Here is a 22,928-nt window from a genome sequence, read left to right on the forward strand (position 1 = left end):
CAAATACTAAGGACCCAATAGTTTAGCATATTGTTTAACACCAGGAATTCGCTACAAAAAGATTGTATTGGGTGTAAAGATGGATGCTCAAGAGAAAACTCAGAGCCTGAATTTAAACAGTATTCTTTGGGCTCTCATTTAGACTTTTTTTCCACGAGTATGAATATCATCTTTTCACAGCAATCACCAAGATGATAGTACTGAAATCAGTGTATCATACAGCACCACAGCCCCTACCCACAAGAGAATTTCATTTAAACTATAGAAACAGACATTTCCACAGATAATAGCTTTTGGAATTCTGTTACATAACTCAAGTTCCTGGGAAGCACCAGAATTGCATTTCTTTAGCTTAATAAATGGCAACTGCTGCTTATTTCTTCAGCACCTTTGTTCTACAAATAAAGAGCTCATGAACAGAAACCCAGGAATACGAGAGCCTCCGGGTGAATCATTTCCCTATGGAAGGTGAAACTCATCAATGCACCAAGAGCTGGACCACTGACAAGATGTGAATATCTGCACCCTCAGGAAGGATTTGCTGAGCTACTACACCCACATCTCTTATTCCCCAAAGAAAGGAAACAAAGGGGTGATTTAGTGTGCAGACTGAGGTTACCTGAAAATCAAAATACATTCCAGGAAGGTTTAAAAAAAAAAAAAACCAACAAAACAAACAAACCCCAAACCAAAACAAAACCACAAATGAAACACCCCAAAAAAGCACAAACACATCCACACCCTGCAAAAGGTGGCTCAAGAGAATCTCAAACACAAAACATCTTTCTATTGCATAATCTCTGTCCTTAGTTCATGGTAATGTTAGGATGCTTTAACTTGCAGATAGAGAAAAGACAAAAGACGGACAACTGCAGCCTTTGGGCTTCCTCAGTGCAATGGAGCTACTTAAAAATGGTTTATTTACACATAATAAGTTATCTTCAATGGTTCAGCCTGGACATAAGTTTGGTGCATTAACCGCTTTGCTAAAAATACCAGTTCTCTCCTTTCAGGATTTATTTTGGAAATGCTACCAAAGATGAGATCTGTTCGCAGTGCCCACAGTAAATCACTTTACCAGGTGAAGAGCGATGTGTTCTTCACTTCATTAGCCTGAAGCCAGGCTTCCCATTAAAACACTGAAGGTCAAATTCATCCCCTGCAAAGGTTGCTGCAACAATCATGCATGCTGAACGAACTGTAATTCTGGTTTTAAGAGATTCTTGTTTCTTCTGGAATACTGATCTACTCTGCAGTCTGTGTATGCCACTCCAAAATATTTCTACATCTAGCCACATGATGGAGCCACAACTCAGTTTAATTTTATTAAATTGGCCTACCAGCCTTTTGGACCAGAAAATAATTAAACAACTACATTGTTCACAGTTGCCATCATCTATGATTATCTCTGTATTCTGCAAGTTGACAGTTTATACCACTATTAGAAAAATGGTATTTATCAAACACTTGTATTTTGAGCAAAACAATTGCAGCACTGAATAGAGGTAAGCTACTCACCTGGTGAGCATCCAGATCAATAATTGTGGCTTTAGACACCCCTTGTACTCTTTCAAATAGGAACTGGATATATAAGCAAAGAAAAAGATGGAGAAAGTTATGAATTTGGGTGATAGATTAAACTGGGGGCTTGAAGCTTGCCCAGCATACTACTGATTTAATTTGAATGTAGTGCATGCCTTTTCCTTTCATTCACCAAATAAATGGCTAAATGATTCCAATATATTTAATTACAAAAGCTCTGGCCATTTTTGTGGTCATACAATAAAAACCCTATACATTTCCATCAGATGAAATGCATGAAACACGCATTTCCTAGTCACCTGTGCAGGTATCTGCCTACCTGCAGGGCAAGTCAGTAGAGAGAAGGGAGAGATTTCTACTCATCTCTCTATCTCGCACAGAGTACCAGCCATAACACAGGATCAAAGATGTGTCTTTACGAGGCATAAGCCAAATGGCCCAGGGTAACAAACCCTGCTGCAGCAGTGCTGGCTCTGCACAGGGGTAGCGGGTCTATCTCAGCATCCCACCCAGCCAGCCAGCAAAGGACAGGTCTGCTACAGGTTATAAAGCTGATCATTGGTGCTGTCAGAGGCTGGAGTGGAACCAGCAACAGCACAGACAAAGCAACAGCAACAACTGGGCTGGGACAGGGTGAAGTGAGAGCTGCCCAGGCCCCAGCACATCGAGGAGCTCACTTCATGAGACACTAACGACAGCATAAGTGAGGCTTGTCAGCAGGGAGGGAAAAACACCCCACTGTGATGGCTTCCAACTGTATAAGCATAAACTCCACCATTTAGGCAAAGATGCTGGAGGCACTGTATGCATTAAAGCCACTTTTAGTAACAGAATTCATTTCTTATCCCAGTCTGTGAAGAAAAAATGCTTTTGAATTCTTTGAGTCCTAGCTTTGACAAGTTACTATCTTTAACACAGACGTGGTAAACCCCAAAGATTTTGTACAAACTGCCACCCGCTCTAATTTCTCAATCTGTATTTTGATGGCAGAAAACAGAACACTGGATTACTTTCCTGAAAATTACCACATACAGAAATTAGGATGTTATGTCATGTAGTGTGCTGCAATCATTAGAGCTTTTTATGTTTGATTATTACTGATACTTTATAAATAATCTAGTATACAAATATACCATAGTACGTTTGATAAAAATAAGCCCTAATTGCAGAAAGCTCTTGCTTCAGCCTTTCAACAGCTAAATACCAAATGTATTCATTCACAGTCAGTGATTATTTTGGAGACATTCACATTTTTATTCATGACTTTGAACCACTCTGAGCACTGTATAGTGCAGCTTGATTCAGAGAGAGGATTGCTGTCTGATTCATCTTGACTATAACCACTGAAACTAATGTGGGATTTTCAGGTTCAACTGCAAGGCTGGGATAATTATCAGTGAGGATATTAAAAGTCAATTTGGCTTGATTTTGAGTGGGTTTTTTTGCAATTAGACATTATTAATGCAACTGTAGTGGTTCATAATTACATTCAGAATTCTGACCCCTGCAACTCTTCCCTCTCACTTCACAATACTGCACACACATTCTGTTCTGCAGCATCAAGTACCACACCTTTTTCCTATTCCTACCCATCTATAGATGGCTTTATTTTCTCCTACTGAGATGTAAATTAGTCCTTATGAATTTATATGGATTTTTTCCATTTGCACAAACAGTAGGAAGTACTGGTTTAAGAGCACTTCTTACCTTTATGGCCAGCGTGATATCAGCATATGCACAAAATCCTCCACCTTTGTCACTTGAACAGTGATGAAAACCACCCCCTAGACATAAAAATGTTGGAGAGTTGAAAAGCCAGATACTAAGGAACATTTCGAAAGAGACGGAGCTCACTTACATGTCACTATTTTCTTTAGCAAATACCACCCCTAGAGCTGTCAAACCCTTACAAGCAACACAAAACATCTCACAAGGTTTCTGTACATACCCTATGTGTGGCCTAGAGAGCATCGGGCAGAGGAGCTGCCCTTTCACCTAGCAACCACCCTAACAACTAGGGAATGGATGTATGTTCAAGGCCATGTTGGACACAGGGGCTTGGAGCAACCTGCTCTAGCGGAAGGTGTCTGTGCCTGTGGCAAGGGTTTGGAACTAGATGAGCTTTAAGGGCCCTTCCAACACAAACCATTCCACGGTTCTATGGTAACACACAGAGAATTCCACTGTGACTGTTCCGCTCCCCAGGCATGCTGGAGGTACGAAATAAACATTATGGGCAGGTGGGAAGGACAAGTGGCAAGTTCTTTTCCATGCTGAACACTGGATCAAAAACCACCACGCTAAGCACTATGGTGTTAATCACTTGCACATTGTCTTTTGCAAACACTCGGACCAGAAGAAACTTTAGGAACTCCTCTTTAAAACACAAATACACACATTCTTTACAGGAAAAAAAGTACTTGGACCTCCCCCTCCCAAACATCCTTTTTACATAATAAACTGGAACCTTTTACTGAGAAACCCACTAAAAATATCTAAGCAGGAAACTTAACAAGCTCACTTATATATCAGTAAATATGTCAGGCCTTGGGCTTTGTTTTTCATATCTATTTAACTTTTAATATCGGATGTTCACTTTGTCGAAGATGTAAGAAATAATGGAAAACCCCCAGAATTGCTGGAAACAAGAAGCTAGGAATCAAGTGACACAAACCATTGCTTCAATAGTTTCCTGGGGTTGCATTGCTGTTCGCTGTGAGCAGGAGAGCACATTTATAGTCACTATAATTTCTTTTCATATAATTTCTTCATAATTTGTTCATTTGAGTCTTTCTCGGGAAAACCTGCACATAGACACTACCCGGTCCAGCCCTGCTCTCCAGCATCCACCAATCCCTTCACTGCTATGACATATAAATTAGCTGATGATAAAATCTATGAAAATTATAAAATAATTTAATGAAAACAAAGATTTTATTGAAATATTTGCATTCACTCCAAATGTTTTACTTTAATACTTTTTGCACTACTTCAATACACTTTTCCTTTTATATATACACACACACACACGATACCATTATCTTTATCCATTATCTTCTTTTTTCTTTCTAAAAAATACTCTAATTATAAAACTGCAATAGGTTCATAGTGGATGAGAATAAATCCAGCACTTTTCCCATTTGTTTTACCTTTAAAATTGAATTTAGTTAAACACACCCCAGTCACTTTCTATTATTATAATATACATCATGCTAAATGAAAATAGTTATGTTTTTAAACATGCTATTTCAAATGTCACTCAGTGCCCTTCATGTGTACTTACCCACGTTGATCGCCCAGCCTCTATCCACAGCCAGTTTTCCTGCCTTAAGGAAATGACAGGAAGAACTTCATGAACAAAGGAGGAACCATTTCACACCTCCTGCTCCCTCCCCACATGCAGCTCCTGGCACCTGGACTTGCCCATGGAATGCTTGGATGTTTCACCACCACAGGTCATGCTGAATCAGGTCTCTAAATAGGAGCCATCCAAAACTATCTTCAGCATAATTAGTTGAAAAAAGTATTCGCTCTCTCATCTGTATTTCATTCTCTGGCAGTTGAACAGATCTAAAGCCGACTGCGCTTTGCAGAGGTCAACACTGACCCCTGGCAGAGAAATGATAAAGGAAAAGTATGAGTGTTATAAGAGTAAAAAATGAGCAAGGATCTCCCATTATCCTTCCTGTTCATGGCAAAACAGGAGGAACCTAAGCTCCAAATCCTGAAAATACAGATTAATGGTTACAACTGGGGGTGAGGACAGAAAAATGCTATGGTGTGAAGTGTTCTGTGACTTTATTTGTTTTTTAAATGCTAATACATTCATAGTATAGAATATCCAATCCTCTTTCCCTCCAATACAGCAAAACTGTGCCTGTGTCTCTCCTTTGAGCTCAGATGACATTAAGGGAAGGGAAAGAACTGACAGAGAAGAGATACACGAGGTTTAAATGATGAAATTTTAATTGAAAAACCTGGCTTATTTTGGACTTATTTTGGCCTTACTTTGGTCAAGCAAGCATTTAACTGCAGTACTGCTTAATGTCATCTCAAAAAGAAGATACTACTTGCTATAATTTAAAAATAAATTAATAAGGGAAAACCAGATTATTCTTTTCCATAGTCATGGAAACAACATATTACACAACATATATGAAAAGAACTTTGAGCAGCTGAGGATTCTTCATTACCAGTATTTACATTTGAACAGTTCTAATTTAGTATTAAGGACACTGCTGGGAAGATAAACATCATTCTGTTACGAACGTGCTAACTTACACAGATTAGATCTCAAGAAAAGATTGTAGTTTCTGAACTATAAACCCCATTAGATCACAGGGAAAACACATTATACGTGATTTAGGAGACTGCCTAGGGACTCCTCCCCAAAAAACCATCATTAAAAGTACAGATACAAGAATCTTCATGATAAACAGGACCATTAGCAATAGCAGAAGATTGTACTTCTGGCTTGTACTGCATAGTTTACTCTCTGATGAATCAAAACTACTTTTAAAGTACGTACCTACTTCCCCATAACGAAAAGTAAAAAAGGTAAAACTAACAGCATATGGCATCAGAATCAATCCAAAAGTGAGCAGCAATGGCATCCATATTTCAGGAGGCATGATACAAAGACGTAACAGACAGTAGCTATACCTTCTACATGGTCACGTTTCTAACTAGTGAACACACGTTTATGAATTAAAGGTAACACCAGCACAATGACAAACATCACAAAACTATGCAAAAGTATTGACTAGTTAGAACCAGGCTGAAATAGATACCACACACACATACTGTCAAGGCTCTCAAAAAGTATCAAAAGTAGACTATTAGGAAACTCTAGATTCTTCCCAATTATTTTTCTTAACTAACATTTCCTTCTTTCCTTGTAACTATGGTACAGAAAGACAGCGTGGCTATAATAAGAGAAGGCTCTGCATGTTCCTATTCAGACAGGACTTTGCCAAAACCCTCAGCTCAATGACAACCACTGACTGCAGTCAGAAATACAGCACAGAGGAGAGACCTGGCCAGGAGTCAGAAGTGATGCTGAAGGATGAAACGAAGACAGAATGGAGCTACTTCTTTGTGAGTGACAACCAAACATTTATAAGTACCTTTAACTATAGGAACCACATGAAACCATGATTCTTTCTCTCTACTACAACTGCGTTCAGCTCTGGGGCCCCCAACAGAAAGATGGATGTGAACCTGCTCAAGCCCAGAGGAGGCCACAACGATGCTCCAAAGGCTGGAGCAGCTCTGCTCTGGAGCCAGGCTGAGAGGGCTGGGCTGGGGCAGCCTGGAGAAGAGAAGGCTCCTGAAGGGGAGACCTTAGAGCAGCTCCAGTGCCTAAAGGGGCTACAAGAAACCTGGAGAGGGGCTTTGGACAAGGGCCTGTATGGACAGGACAAGGGGAATGGCTTTAACCTGCCAGAGGGGTACATTCATATGAGATCTTAGGCAAAAATTCTTCCCTGTGAGGGTGCTGAGGTGCTGGCACAGTGTGCCCAGAGAAGCTGTGGCTGCCCCATCCCTGGCAGTGTTCAAGGCCAGGTTGGACACAGCGGCTTGGAGCAACCTGCTCTAGTGGAAGGTGTCCCTGCCCGTGGCAGGGGGTTGGAACTGGATGAGCTTTAAGGTCTCTTCAACCCAAATCACTCCATGATTCTATGATGATACCATTACCCAGTCTACAATATCAGATTGGTTTTTTGTTTTGTTGGGGTTTGTTTGGTTTTTGTTTGGTTGGTTTTTTAACAATACCAGCAAAACCAGTTGGGTGCTATCTCCAGCTCCTGCTGGTAAACTGACAACGTTCCAGGTGGTTTATGCAGGTTTGCATTAGGGAGATGCACTGTGTTCCACTTCTATCACCTCCACTTTTGCCAGTGAGCCCCTACTAAACCAAGTAGCACTTTTCCTTATCTAATGTACTACCATAATCCAGTAAGCCTAAAGATTTATCCAGGACCTAGCATTTCTTTCCAAACTCATATGCTTCCATTGCCCTTATAGTCGGTTTAACATTTGCGGTAGTTTACCTGGTTTTCTCATGCTTCTGCAGACTTTTAGGCTTCAAGGAGAGCATCAGACATTGCTACATTGTACAAACACTTCCACGTACTTCCTTACCTCATTATTCTTTGACTTTAAATTACACGTACATCCAAGAAAACAGAGCAACACAAGAGAATTAAAGTACAATTAGGAAATGGGATTTAAGAGATGAGAATAGCAATAGTTGGAAGAAACAGAGACCAAGATGGTCAAGATACGTACAGGCTTTACAAAATAAAGCCATGCCCCACTCACAAGCCTGAATTAAAAGCGGACTCAGCAACTGGCAAGGTTACTTCCAACATGGTGAATGTCACAGGACTCTTGTCCTAATGATTTTGGAAGAAACCGCTGGCCATTTTCATTGAACAGCTGAGAGCAACAAACAGCAGTTAACTCGCTCCACACAGACAACTTCAGCACAGAGGAGGTGACCTTTTGATCCTTGTTTCTACTATCAGCACATTCAAGAACTTACTGGACCTCTTCCTTTGCCACTTCTATGATTACAACTCTCGCCTTTTCCTCCAACCATGAACGAGGTTTTTCTGAACACGTGTATGTATGTCCATACATTGTTCATCTACTCCCAGTGCTTCACAGGATCATGAAAAGCTACATTATGTAAACACTACATTCCACATTACAAATAATCAAGCACACCAGTTTGCAGCGCAGCTCAAACATGATGATACACTCAAACTTATTTAAGAACTCCAGGTTTTTAAATAATTATGACCAGTGTTTGGTTTATTACAAAGGGAGTTAAGATGACCTGCCTAAAACAAATAAATTGCACTGTTAGAAGATGTTTCTGAATCTTTACAGTAGAGATTTAAGCCCAGTCACAAGTTGTCCAGTCCCTTCCGCTCCTTTCTCTACTACCTTTTGTAACAGAAAACAACTGGCAAAGTCTCATTTACATACACACATGCAAATCCAGCAGCTGGATGGGACACAGGTTTAACAAGAGTACTAAAATACTGAAAGAAATCGCCATTTTTTTCTGATAAAGAATCAAGCACCAAGTAGTTCTATCATTAAAAAAGAAAATACAACAGAAAAGCAAGATATTTCATCTTGCCTTAAAATCTGGTGACAACTTGCTCTCTACTTTCATTTCACACAGTGAAACCCAAGAAGGATGAAACTTAATAGTGCCCAGACCCACTTAAACACACCAGTGGCAGTAGCTACAGTTCATCTCACGTCAGCCCCACAGAATGAAAGCAAACTCGGACAACTGCTTCAAACTTCTGGGCTCTCTCACAGACAGACTCAATCTTCTTCACTGTTTCTGAAAACTGTATTGCACTGCCTTTGATGTTCTTTAGATGATTTATGTCTTTAATGAATTCTTGACACATTCATGAATGTAAGCGTTTAAAAATAAGAAGCCTTGATTCCAGTGCAGATTACCAAGTACTTATGTGTCTGTTGACACCCAACCATGCATGTCCTCCCATACAGCACCATAGCTCTTTGGTAAACATGTGCTTTAAAAAACTGCTTCTATATCAGCAATTTTGAGACCTCTCATTCCTAGAGCTGGCCTGTATTTGAACACTGTTCAAAGCTAATTTCATTTCTGCATACGCCACAAGTCCTGCCATGTCTATCACTGCTTGCCCAGGCTGCCCCTTCCTCTCTTCTGCAAATTACAGACCATGAAATCAGGTATGTCTTTCTCCTGGGTAGCGGCTAACAAGTGGCAAACTGTGCTCGTGGTCAGGACTGTAGAGCATCCCACTTCCCTCTACAGGCTTCGAGCCTCTGAGTTACACAAAGTATTACCACTCACAGGTTTATAGTGTTTCTTTTACCAAGTTTAAATAGGATAAAAGTGACTCAAGATCACCTTACCATTATTGTTCCTCCTGTCTGGGTTCGTAGAGGCTTCAAAACTTTTCTCTGAACCACGAAATTGGGCAGAAAGGCAACTGGTGGGATTTCTGTGATTGTAGCCACGACAAATGACCACTACAAGGGGAGCAAAAAGAGTTGCAATTAGTGTAGCCTGTCTTAATGTTGACATTTAGATCTCTCGTCAGTTGCTATGTACTGAAAAGGAGTTCACAGGTCCTTAGCAAGATTTTTAATGTTTTTAGATGGAGGTGACCCAAACAGTCCTTCTTAGTAAGCCGCAAATAGGTTCATCCTCAAGTTGTTAACTATGAGAATCATCACTCCCAATCACCATCACCAGGTTTTTCAGATCTTAGTGCCAAATGGGAATAAATCAGCAATTTTCCAGCAAGCCAGTATTTCAGAAAACCTAACATCCCTGGGATTGGGAGGAAGAATTGTAACATGTCCTTCAGCAGCATTAATAGCAGGTTATGCTTGATATATTGTTCAAGCCTAAAGTATCTCTTCCTGTGTCAAGTAAAAGGATATACCAAGGAGAAAGGAAAAACAGACAACTCAACTAAGAAGTTCAATACTGAAGTGAACACACAGTGCACATTTTAGCATGAAGAACTGATTAAAATTTATTTAGCATATGAAACACTTCTGGAAAATGTTTCAAGGAAATGTTTTGTTGAAAAGTCGTATCGTAAAGAACATGATTTGAAGGTTAGAGCACAAAATATTTGCAATATGTAAATGCTTTTTTTGCAAACACATACATTACTTCAAAGAACTTCTACTAACATTGCTACCAGCGATAACACTTCTAAATATAATTCAAAGAGTATGTCACAAGCAAGAAGATACTTCTTCACCCGATACTGAAACATTCAGGTACTGACAATTCTGAAATAGACACCCTGCACAAAGAGTCTGAATAGATCGTATTTTAGAAGGGAAGAAAAAGCTCCAGGGAGTCCTTAGAGCAGCTCCCAGTGACTAAAAGGGCCTACAAGAGACCTGGAGAGGGGCTTTGGACAAGGGCCTGTAGGGACAGGACAAGGGGAATGGCTTTAACCTGACAGAGGGGAGATTGAGATGAACTCTGAGGCAGAAGCTCTTCCCTGTGAGGGTGCTGAGGCGCTGGCACAGGGTGCCCAGAGAAGCTGTGGCTGCCCCATCCCTGGCAGTGTTCAAGGCCAGGTTGGACACAGGGGCTTGGAGCAACCTGCTCTAGTGGAAGGTGTCCCTGCCCGTGGCAGGGGTTGGAACTGGAGACGCTTTAAGGTTCCTTCAACCCAAACCAGTCTGGGATTCTATTTTCTTCAGCATTAGGGAATTTAACTAGATTCAGATTTGCTGCTCAACTGCTGTTAGCTGTCTGCTCACAGGTGATAGGAGGTACAAGTGGTCAATTTTAACCAAAGACAATCACATGCCAATTTTGGGGTCCTCTGACATTCAGAAATGCTTTGGCTTCCCACTTACCAGTGTTTCAACTACAAAGTACTGTGAGATGAGGTGGAAGGGTGGCATTATTCATAAAGTTACATACTAACTATATTTTGTGAACAGTTCATTTTAAGCTCTCACTACTTTCATGTTTGTAAGACATTATTCTGTTACCATATCATCAGGCCCCCAACATTAACAAAGTACTTTAACTATTTTGTAATACAGTCAATATTGATAAAGTCCTTTTGTGAGATACTTTAGCTTTTAAACAAGCATAATGTAAAGAACTGGATTCAATCTCCTTGTTCTAAAATGAAATCGAAAGGTCACATTTGGATAAAATACATTTTGATCTCAAATGTGAATGATGATCACAAATTCTCCCAAAGTTTTAACATAAAGAAATTTTAATCTCAATGGGAACAAGTGGGAGCAATAAAGACTCAAATGAACACGTACCCTGCTGCAGGGGTTTTGGTGAGTACAAGAAATCCATAGAGGGTACAAGGAAAGAGTATGCACAGTTTTCTGTCTGCAGCTGAGGATGCTCACAGAGCAATGCCAAGCCCAACAACATTCCCTGCTTCAGGTGCAGTCCTTGGCCGTGTTTATGGGATTCCTAACACACTAGGGAAGAGTCATGTGAGGAAAGTCTTGGGGTTCAAGAATGCAGCTATAGACAAATTAAAATGCTTCCCCAAAGCCATATCTATAATGATAGAGAAATACATTGCCTCAAGCTGTGGACAGTTTTGTGCTTTTTTTAATTCAATGTGCTGATTTTGTTTTCCAACATTTCCTGCAATAAGTCCTCAGAACAGCTCTGTATATACTCGAAAAGGGAATCAAAAGCAATCAGGTTTATTTAATTGAATACTTTTTCACACTGTAAAAATAAAAGACAATTTTGCATAGATGAGGACTACATTAATTACATTTTCCAGGCTGTCAGTTGGGTTCTGTAACACGAGTCGTCACACACAGCAGTCTCCTATGACAGAGAACCAACCCTTCACATTTTATTTGTTTAATCACTTTTTTTTGCATTCAAATTGCACAAATCAGAATAATGTCAGTGACTATTTCTTTTGGTAGGTACTTGCTCTCACTCAGCCATCATCAAATCACTGACTCCAGGAACATTTTGTAGACATGTACTTATGTAACCAAACAGAAATGAAACCTTGGTCTGGATTCAGGGAGGAGAATCATATATAAATTCAGTAACATGCCTTCACTTCCTCTTTAGTTATCAATTCCCTTTAACTCTTCTTTATTTCTATTGCTAATAGCGTAAGATTTTTAAAAATTATTTACCTTCCTGTGTTCTGGATAAATAATTCAATGTATGAATTCAAGTTTCAATTTTATAGAACTTTCACTCCCTGTTAAAAGGAGGGAAGAGGCCAGGTTAACCCTCAGCCAGGTACATTTTCCCTTAACACACACCTCCTACTCAGTTAACTACTAGGCAGTATCATTAAACATGGCTAAGTGCAACACTATACCAAGGTTACATCCAAAGTTACATCCAACAAAACCAACCAAACCAACCAACCAACCACCAGCTTCAGAAGTCCTTAATTTTCCTTGCTTTAGCTCAAACTCTCTAACAATACATTCATTTAATGAGGATATTCTTGCAGGGCTTACAAAGTATTACCACTATTAACTTTAGTTCCTTAAGTATAAGCATATCTTTTTAGTAAGGTTAAATGACTTTTTACAAATTATTTCACATTATCAGTGCTCAAGGATTAAGAGTTAAACTGAAAAACTAGTATTAGGAAGAGAAAGCTGAAGCAGTTGCTGATACATCTGAGTTAATACAAACAGCACATTAATGATCAAAACCACCCCCTGATGTTATGCATTTAGTGTTATGCCTTGTGTTATGCATTTAGTGCGTTCCAGCATTATAAAATAGCCAATAACATGTCAGTTTTTCAGGAAATATGCAACTTTTTTTGTTAATATCTAAATTTTAACTGTGTTTAAACCTGTGGTTCCTGAAGCTAGTCCCAGCTCAAAGGAAAATTCATGGATTTACAAATCCAACACCAAGCAACTAATGTGATATTTAGAAGCTTGCCTGGGAAAAAGCTATTTAGATCCATCTTCAAGAGATATTGAAAGTATGCTTTTAGCTTGAATTACTTAAGATAACATCATAAAGGTGAGTAGGAAGATTGTAATTTTCACAAAAGCTTCCAGGTCAAGGTATGGATGCACTATTAGCACTGGGAATGAGATATTGTGCTGGCAGCAATCGATGGTACCCAGGTGACACAACTCAAAAACCAACCAGCCAAAAAACAATCTGGGTGCATCAGTCTCCCACCAATGAGCTGGAAATATTAAAAGGAAAGAAACAAATCACTGCTAACCAAATGCTACTTTATACTTAAGAGCTTTACTAGTCACTTTAGTTGCAAAGAATGCCCCCCAGCATTTGGGCTGCGGGTGTAAGCACTGAAACCTGTCAGACCTTGTCCCCGCGACTGAGTATTCTTGTTCAGTTTTTGTGTACTCCTACAGACCTTCACCTGGCACATTAACATGGACGTGAAAATTTAGGTAAAAGTGATCTAATTCATTTTTCTGCTCTCATGACCTTTTAAATTAACATTTTGCAGTAAATCACTACTCGCCTTCATACATTTCTCACCAATGAAGTTTGAAAAACCTGAGCCAGGAAAAGGCACATTGTAGGGAGCAGAGACAGTGCTGACAGCACAAGAACCACATCCACCGAGGAACTGGACAGGGGAACCTTAAGCACTTCTGAAGGAGCCCACTGCATCCAAACCAAACCTACATTTTCAGCTGCAGTCACCAGCGCAGTGCACACACCCAAGCAGCATTCCATGCTGGTTTATCTCAACACCAAACACGGCTACAAGTATCACAGAATGAACTGATTATTTTATGAGGCTGCTTCTACTGCCTTCACTCCCTAGAGCCCAGCTCTCTTCCCCAGCACCCTGCTGACACCACCACCAGACAGGCAGGCAGGTACCTCGGGTCTCTTGGCAGAGGCACTCACACCACCGGGCAAGAACCAAAGTCCACTCACACTTGAGCACCAGACAACACTCTCTGTAATCACATCAACCTACTTCTCATGGGAATAAAATCTCATGTTTCTAATAAAATTATTCATTTAAACCCACAGCATTTACAAATATGTAAAACAGACTAAGATTTGTAGTTCAACTGATGGATCACCTGTTTCAGATCATCTTCAGGAAAGCATCTCCTGCATTCCACTGATGCACAAGCATCACCCTCCTCATTTGCACTTCAGTATTTGCTCATTTATGTTCTAACAGAATTTCTCACATGTAAAAATTGAGAGTTGCATGGTCTAAAACTAGCTTTAGCCTCATTGCCTACCTTCTTCCAAACTTTCACAATGCTTCTATGCAGGAAATTCACCATTTTACACACCGCTAGAAAAAGGCAGTAAGTAGAAAAGTACTGCAAGCAAATTATCCAAAGTCCAGTCTTCAAAGGAAGAACTGAGGGGGAACCACTCAAATTCAAAATGCCAAATGCCATGCTACCTAAAGCAGGGAAACAGGGAGACCCTTCCTTCCAACACAGACCTAATGTCCAGTACAGCTTGATCTACTTTGTTCACACCATTTTGATTCTCTTTAGCCAGCTTCTTCAGCTGCTGCTAAGGTACCAAACAGCACTTCTTGCAAGTGTGCAAAATCTCCTACCAAATTCATGCTCAAGTTTTAAATGAAAAATACTCAAGTGATCCATTATTTTAAGAGAGCTAAGCACTTCCAGAAAGGCAGGCACCTGTAATCTTCAGAGCTGATCTAACACAAACCTACACCATTTATTAGTAGGTCTGTATTGGTCTGAACTTATATGCAGAAAAGCGCAGTAGACATTGGCTAAGGCCATACAGAGGCTACCCAGGGCCTTTTCATGTCTAGCCATGTTCCTTTTGGTTTGCAACTAAGCACTTCTATTTTCACTGCTTGACAGGAATTTGCTGGCCTGACCAATAAAACATCTTCCAGATTCTATAGTTGCAGGAAATACTCTCAAGAAAAGGAGATACACAGTTCATCACACCCGAATGCACGCACTCCTGAATGGTACTGATTTTGAACACCAAGACACAAGTTATACAGATAACTCCCTGTGAAGCCATCCTGTAGGTAATAAAAATATTACTATATTATTCCAGAGTGTGCTATGAACATTACACCCCACTTCAATGATGTGATTCAGTAAAACAGGTAGGTGGTTCTATGGAATTAAAAGCTCAATATCAAGGATAGCTGCAGTAAGATCAAATCTAATGACGTATGAAATTACATATAACCTTATAGCACAGAAAGAAGCGTAAGACAACTCAGAAAAGGAGTAAGAGTGAAAAAAGTTCACACAAATAATAGAGCCGTTACACAGAAAAACAAGACATCCCAGAAACAGCAATATAAGGACTTTTTCACTGTGGAAGGGCAAATGTGACTGAAACAACTCTTTGAATTACGAAATGGAAGATTACTTCTCATACAAACCCCTTCTCTGCCCTCCAAGTAAAAAGTTGCAAAATAAAAGCAATGTCACCTGCACTCATCTGCTAATTCCACCTACAGATGACTTACTATACTCAGAAACAGAGATCTCATGTTTATGTTTTAAAGTTACATTTAACAAACGGATGTTTCATCTAGAAATGCGCAATGAATGCTCTTTAACCCCTCTGAATATGTAATCCTATATGAGCTGGTACTGGAAACCTTCACACACAGATAATGTGCAAGGTATGCCCCTATATCTATCTTTCGACTCTCTCCACACTCCACTGATACAGGCAGTGTCTAAGTAGGAAGCCATCACTCCCCCCACAACAGAATCCCCATGTGAATGATCTTTTGAGATTACATAAACCCCAAACCCACAGAGCAATCCTTGCATTAAAAAACACCCAAGAACCTCCAACTCCATCTTAGTGCTCTGCAATGTATTTTCAATTTCAGAAGGATTTACTAGAGTAAATCAAAACTTATACTGTTGAAGACAAACTCTGGTACCAAGAAGAATATAATTTACATCTCAAGCATTAACATTTTCCTTATGTTCATGAATCTAACATCATAGACCTTCTCTCCCCTCCACCCCTCTCTAGTGTGAATTGCTTACTATGGCTATGGTTTTCTTTCCGTATTCTCAATAACAATGTTATCAAATGTTACCAAAATGTATCATTCAATAATATGTAAAAGTTGATTCTGTAACAAATCTTGCAGGATATCTGTTGCCTTTGACACTAATTCTAGACAGTTTGCCTGAAAAACAATATGAATAAGTACAGCACCTTTAATTTATTAAGGTAGCGCCTTGTGTGAACAACCAAGAGATCTTCATCAGTGGCTTCCCGTGCCTGTACAATGAAGTCATCTGCAATTAGTTTTTCTTCTGAAACAGGAGAGAAATATCAATTGGCATTGTATACCATCACTTCACTTCCCATAGTCCACCCTGCCAAAGAAGCCACTTTGACCTTGATGTAATAACTTCATCTGTAATTAAACCACTGAAATAACTTTTGTTCACTCAGTGTTCACAGACTTTCCAAATACATGTCTTCTATACACATAATCTATTAGCGTAGTGTGTATATGATAAACATTGTTTGCAGGAAGTTTTCATAGTGTAATCATAGTAACTTCTTGTTTAAACTGAAAGAAGGGACGGGCAGTGACAGAGGATGCACAAACACAGAAGAATCACAAGACTCCTGACAGTCCACAGCTTGATACACTGGGAAAATCTTGGTGCTCATAGCATCAAATATTCACCATTCTTTGACATGCTTTAAGAAATTCCACAGCTGATGCTAGTATTTAATTCCCTAAACCAGGGAATTAAAAAAAAAAAATAAAATCAAAATTCAGAACAAAACAATTGCTTGGATATTGATGGAAGCAAACACTTATGCTTAGCTAGGGTATTTCTGTCATACCTCTACCTTCATTTAATGCCAAGAAATACCAACAACCAGCTCTTAATTCCTCCCCTTATAGACCAAAAGATAGTTTATTTAAAAACCTGGTTTTATAAGAGCAAGTTACAAAACATCATTGCAAAATCTCAGAACGTGATCACAGATCAATGTGAAGGCATACATCTGGATATCCTGCCAGAAAGTTCAAGTAAGGGTCAGCTAAACCAGCCAAGCAGTGCAAAAGAACCAGGCTGCTTTGCATCTGATCACTACGAATGACAAACACAAGGCATCATGCTGATCTCCCCAGACAAATGTTGATGTTGAATTGCTGCACGGCTGCAGCCTTCTAAGACTGTACCTTTTCTCCAATTTTACACTTGGAGGAGGAAGCAAACAACTCATACATGTGAGAGGTTTTGTTCTGAAGTATTATACAAAAACAGCACCTGCAACAGTATTTGTTTTGGCATGCTCATGTTTCTCCTGACTGAGGCTTGAGAAACATTTCATTCATTCCCTGGTGTCAGACAGACGCCACACTTTAACAGTGCCATTGCTGAGAAAGGAGAAGGGAAGTGTGCAAAGATTCTCACTGGTGATTTTCTAGAAGATGGCAGGGAACAAGGTAGGTCACCTGTTGCCAGGAGTTGCTGCAGAGCCAAAGAAAACCAGGATGCCCTGGGGTATCCTGTGGCTTCCCTCGCCTTTACAAAGCAAGGACAGGAGAACAATAGGAAATACTGATTTCCTGTGAAAGACTACAAGTAAAAAGGGGACGCTTCTCTCAGGGAAGAGCTAGAGGAAAAGACTTCCTAAAGAAGGAGGAGAAAGGCAATGGTTTTGATTCATTGTCATGGAACCCAAGACTAAATAATTTGAGGTTGTTAGAGAGAAAATCCAAACCTCAGCTACTCAGTGGAGTGTTAACATTTGTTTAACCAAGGTTAAACGAGTACAAGGCAGCCTGAAGGCAGACGGGCAATACTAAACTGGAAAAGATCATCAGCTGGAGGAGTCTTTAGGACCACACAAATGGAAGAGGCTTATGGAAGAGGCTTGACTCTCAGACAACCTTGGCCTTTTCCCTTGATGAGCAAGCTAAAACTTTAGGTGAAGAGATGCCAAAATTTTATAGGCCCTGATCCTAACCTTGGTTCTGACACTTGTATTTCCTTAATGCATTTCTGCCTATACCTTTCAATTAGTTTAAAACAGCAATAACAAAAATCACAGAAAGTTCTGCCTGTCACCAGAGCTCTTCCCAAACAGTAACAAAATAATATGGGGCTGATAAGGAATGAATCTATAGAAGCTGCACTTACCTTTCAGACTGAAAAGCACCATTTGCCAACAGACTCTGCAGCCTAACTTGAGCAAGTTACATCCTGCAGCAAGCTGGTCATTAACACCTGTAGCTTCACAAGCCACAAGGAGTGTCCCAGTTCTTGCTACACCAGGTGTAATGGAAGCACAAGGAAGCTATGCACACCACTCCCAAACTGCAATTCAGGTCTTGCAAGCCAAAACATTTGTAAGCTTACAGTGAACACTGGAAGGATTTTCCATTCGTGCTACAAAACTAAGTCTGTCTTGTTTTAGACCCAGGCTTGGTCTGCAAAAGAAATAAGAAACTGGAACTGCAAACAGCAGCTACCCTCAAGAGGAGACTTAAAGGAAATACTGCTCTTATACATTGATCTAGAACTGAAAGAAAGTGTTGGAATCATTAGAAATCTACTGAGTATGAAAACAGCGCACTGAGCTATGTCCACAAGGCTCCAACATTCTGCACCTAACTTGGGCTGGGCTCAAAGGCAAGATTCTGGTGCTCACTTCAGAGGTGGAAACAGTTCTCAAACATCCCACACGAATGTTTCCTGTAAAGGCCAAGCAAGGAAATTCTGCTCACTTCATGCTTTCATTCAAATTGCAAAGACCAGAAGTATTTTCAGATGGTCTAAGACATTGCTACGCTCTTATTCCTCCTTCCTACTCAGTCTTGTAAAGCTCTGGGCCAGACCAAAATGAACCAAACTAGTTACTCTGACTAGTATTATTCATGCCTCTGGGGAGAGCAAATCATTTAATGAGCTTGAATTTTCAATCCCATTTCATGAGTTTCACGCTGCAGAGACACCATGACTGAGCTGAAATCAGACTGTGGGTTTATTTAGTGGAGTGGGATAGAAAATACATTTTCAAAGAACTTGAAAGGCCCTGGTGTAGGATGTTTGCTCTAACACCACAATTTCATCTCTTAAATACTTCATAGACAAGATCTTCAAACTGTGTGTAACACATGACATCTGACCCACCTTAGAAATGCTACAATCAATCTAACTTGCTAAGATTTAAGTGTGCAAATATAGAAGAACACTAAAGCACTCCAAATATGATTAAAGAGTGTAATTTAAATCTACACAAGGAGCAATGAAGATGTACAGTCACTATTATAGCAGCAATTATTAGCATAAGCCTGAACTAACTGCAGAATTTCTGTTAGCTTTTGTGCAAATGTTGGTCTAAGAGGTACTTTCCATTGTTTTACCTTTCAGGAAATTGATAACTTTTCCCCACTTCCCTGCATCGAATGGATGCAGCTTCTCAAGTCCCATGAAGGTGATGTTGTAGTCGGGAGAATAGACGATGGGCAAGCATGCTGATGGGGGATCCTCATACAACTCAGTTCTGTGAGGCCTTGAAAAGCAAAAACCAAACTAGTCACAACTGGTAGCAACTGTTTATAAAGTCGAATATTTTTCCACTAAAATCCCAAATTAGAGTCATCATTAATACCAACTTTACATTAGGAACGATTCCCGAAGATGCTATTTCCAACAGTTATGGAAGGAAACTAAACACTTGGTCATCTAACTGGGCTTCAGCAGTAGGGTGTCAGGAAGAGTAACATCCTTCACCTCCGACCAGTACAGTTACGCTACTCATTAATGAGTTATGCACACCAAGTTCATTGCAGACATTAATTTACAGAAACATTTGCTTCTCCCCCCTCGTCTTTCAAGTCTACCAAGCAGCACCTCTACCCTTAGAAGGTGCATCCAGTTTACAGACAACATAACCTTCAAACAACGCATAACTAGACTCACATATTCAAGTCTGTATCAGAACACAACTGAAAAAGCCAAACCACACTGCTCCTACATGACACTTCCATCAAAACAAGGCTGGCAAGATTTCTAGGATCTTCTCCTAGGAGCAACAGATTGCTTTGTGACCAGCCCAGCAGAAGTAAAGAGGCTTGGATTTGTACCTGCATAGCGTACAACCACGGGACATACTCTCAACTCTAGATCTCATGTGTGTAACCCCTACCAATGCTTTCAAAATTCTTGTATTCCCCAAATACAAGGGGAGACAGCACAGCCAGCTCGGAGCCCTCCTTCACAGCCCGTCCACAGACCGGGCAAGCAATGCTGTGCTCTGCATTTACAAACACCCCCCCTCAGTGTTCGGTGGATGCCTGTGTGCACACCCGGGTCAGCGGGCAGGCCGGGCCCCAGGGGGGTTCTGTGCCCACTCTCAGCCCATTCCACCTCCCGTCCCCACCCCAAGCCCCCTGTTCCTGAGCTATGCTGAGACCTCCGACTCCCCCAGATTTAGCTGAAGTTTGCAAAAGGCTTCCCAACTTACCGAGACAAAAGCGTCTTTGTCAGGTCAACAATACAAACAGAAAAAACCACCCCTTATTTCCAGCCTAAACATGCTCAAAACCACCCTTTTAAAGGCCAGTAAAAACAAAACAAGAACGCCAAACACGAGCACAATGGAGGCTTTCACCCGCCTGCAATCCCGGTCCCCACACGCTGCCCACCAGCGGAGCCAGGGCTCCGCGGAGCCTTCCCTCTCACCGCGCTACAAAAGGCGGCTTCTGTAGAAGGGGATGTGCCGCCGGCAGCGTCCCGGCACCGGGGGCTCAGGGAAGGGGACGTTCCCCCGGGTCCCCGCAGCGGCCCGAGCCCTGCTCTCGGCGGGGGCCCAGCACACCTGGGCCAGGGCTGTTGGGAGCGGGGCGGAGCGGGGGCCTCCCCGGGCTGTCGTGAGGCCGGCCTCAGGAGGCCGAAACCGCGCACCTGCGGCGGCGGGCCGCGGGGAAGGGAAGCGGCGGTGCCGCAGCCGCAGCCCCAGCCCGCCTCCCCGGGCGCACCCCAGGGCCCTGCCCCGGGCAGGGGCGGGCCGCGAGCCCCGAAGCCGGGCAGGCCTCACCGGGCCCAGGCTCCGGCCGAGCCCTCCCGCCGCCCCGAGAGCCGCCCCCCGCCAGCGGAGCGCCCGTCCCTGCCCCCGAGCCCGCCCCAGCGCGGGCCCCGCGCGGTGCGGTACTCACATCCCCCCGCCGAGAGCAGGGCTCGGGGCGCCCGCGGCCCGACACCGACAGCCCCCGCGGCCCCGCCCGCCGCGGGGCGGGGACACGGAGCCGCCGGGCAGGCGCGGGGCGGGCGGACCCAGGCCCGGAGCGGCGGCATCAGCGCGGAGCCCCTGGGGGGAACCCAGCGCCGGGAGAGGGGGGGATCGGAGCTGCGCGCGGGGAGGTCTGATGTTGCATCAGCTGCTGCTGCCGGGAGTCCGCATCACAGAACCCCAGCCTGGTTTGGAACGGACCTTAAAGCTGATACAGCTGCAACCCCTGCCACGGGCAGGGACACCTTCCACTAGAGCAGGTTGCTCCAAGCCCCTGTGTCCAACCTGGCCTTGAACACTGCCAGGGATGGGGCAGCCACAGCTTCTCTGGGAAAAGTCTGTGCCAGCGCCTCAGCACCCTCACAGGGAAGAACTTCTGCCTAAGAGCTCATCTCAATCTCCCCTCTGGCAGGTTAAAGCCATTTCCTCTTGTCCTATCAAGGGCCTCTAAGCGATTCCACACAAACAGTATCTCAGGATAGGAAAATAGGATTCTTATTACAAAATAAAATTAACAAGATACCAGTAGGTGAGGAGTCATAGCAGGTCAGCAGCAGCATGAGGAAAGCAAAAGTGAAATAGTGAAGGTACCTAACTGGGCAGCAGTATTCCCACTGGTTTTGTCACGTTAAAGCTTCACCCCAAGAACATCATCCGTAAATTCAGACACATGAGAATAATAAGCTCGTTTCAAGTCAAAAGCCAGTTTCTAAGTGTACTTTACTAACCCTGCTTGAATAGATACAAAAAACATTTCTTATGCAGTTGTACAGCTAAATCGATAATACCCTTATGAAGAATGGTCCCTCGATAGCAGCAGTATCTGTCAAAGCAAGGATAAATGTGCAGAAGCACTCTTTTCTCATGAGGAATAATGTTATCTTTATGAGAGTTCCAGATAAATGTCTGCCTTTTTAAAATATGCTGCCTTTGGCGCGGCATTCAGTTTTGATGGATGCCTGGACTTCACCTTGGTATTTATTCAGCAACGGGAGACTGTTATCCCAAGAAAACATTCTATCCCTTTGACATTATCTTTTAATTAACATTTCTTTTTGTTCTGGCCCTTTGTGCACTTGCTTCAGCATTACTTCAGCATATCTACCTTTTCTTCCATGTTACTGACTACTTATTGCTTGGTGCTTAATTAGAGCTTGAGTGTTCTTTGGTTAACTAGATACATATATAATATGTTGTTATTTCATTTTCATTTAAATTAACTTCCAAGCTTAAATTTAACTTGCAGACTAGATTCCGCATTTGTTGGATGCTGTAAATTGTTTTTCATATGCACCTTCCCATTAATCATTCACATCTCAGCTATGACACCCACACTTCTCCAAATGGCAAGTTTGCCCAATTATTCCCTTTCTCGCCACCAAAAATGAAATTAAAACACCTACTCCTCCACTCTGGCTAGCCATGACATCTGTTGCTTTCATTTCCTTCCTCTCATGGTACAGGAAGCTGGGTTCCCACCTGCAGGATGATTCCCAATGGGCCCCCAGTAATGCCTTTCCTTCCTGTGTCAGCAGCAGAGACACACTCTCCTGGAGGCGCCCAAGGAAGCACTGTGCATATTTAGACTGATGCCTGGTCACTCTTGTTGGGGTGA

General features: G+C 41.8%; 1 protein-coding gene across 2 annotated transcripts in view; it reads right to left on the reverse strand.

The window, feature by feature from the left end:
• HDAC11 (histone deacetylase 11) overlaps nucleotides 1-21,324 on the reverse strand; it is a 30,229-nt gene extending 8,905 nt beyond the window's left edge. The window contains exons 1-7 of one of the 2 annotated variants that reach the window (XM_030501586.1): nucleotides 21,240-21,324; nucleotides 19,446-19,594; nucleotides 16,265-16,365; nucleotides 9,475-9,591; nucleotides 4,826-4,868; nucleotides 3,250-3,326; nucleotides 1,519-1,581 (exon numbers count right to left, since the gene is read on the reverse strand). In XM_030501586.1, the coding sequence (XP_030357446.1) occupies nucleotides 1,519-1,581; nucleotides 3,250-3,326; nucleotides 4,826-4,868; nucleotides 9,475-9,591; nucleotides 16,265-16,365; nucleotides 19,446-19,594; nucleotides 21,240-21,241 (552 nt within the window). In that variant the 5' untranslated portion in view covers nucleotides 21,242-21,324. Of the gene's footprint in view, nucleotides 1-1,518; nucleotides 1,582-3,249; nucleotides 3,327-4,825; nucleotides 4,869-9,474; nucleotides 9,592-16,264; nucleotides 16,366-19,445; nucleotides 19,595-20,548; nucleotides 20,771-21,239 lie in introns of those variants that run through there. The other variant, XM_030501587.1, reaches the window with a different exon arrangement.
• Nucleotides 21,325-22,928: the final 1,604 nt, after the last annotated feature.

Source organism: Strigops habroptila, chromosome 11 (assembly GCF_004027225.2).
Source record: "Strigops habroptila isolate Jane chromosome 11, bStrHab1.2.pri, whole genome shotgun sequence".
Classification (NCBI taxonomy): Eukaryota; Metazoa; Chordata; class Aves; order Psittaciformes; family Psittacidae; genus Strigops; species Strigops habroptila.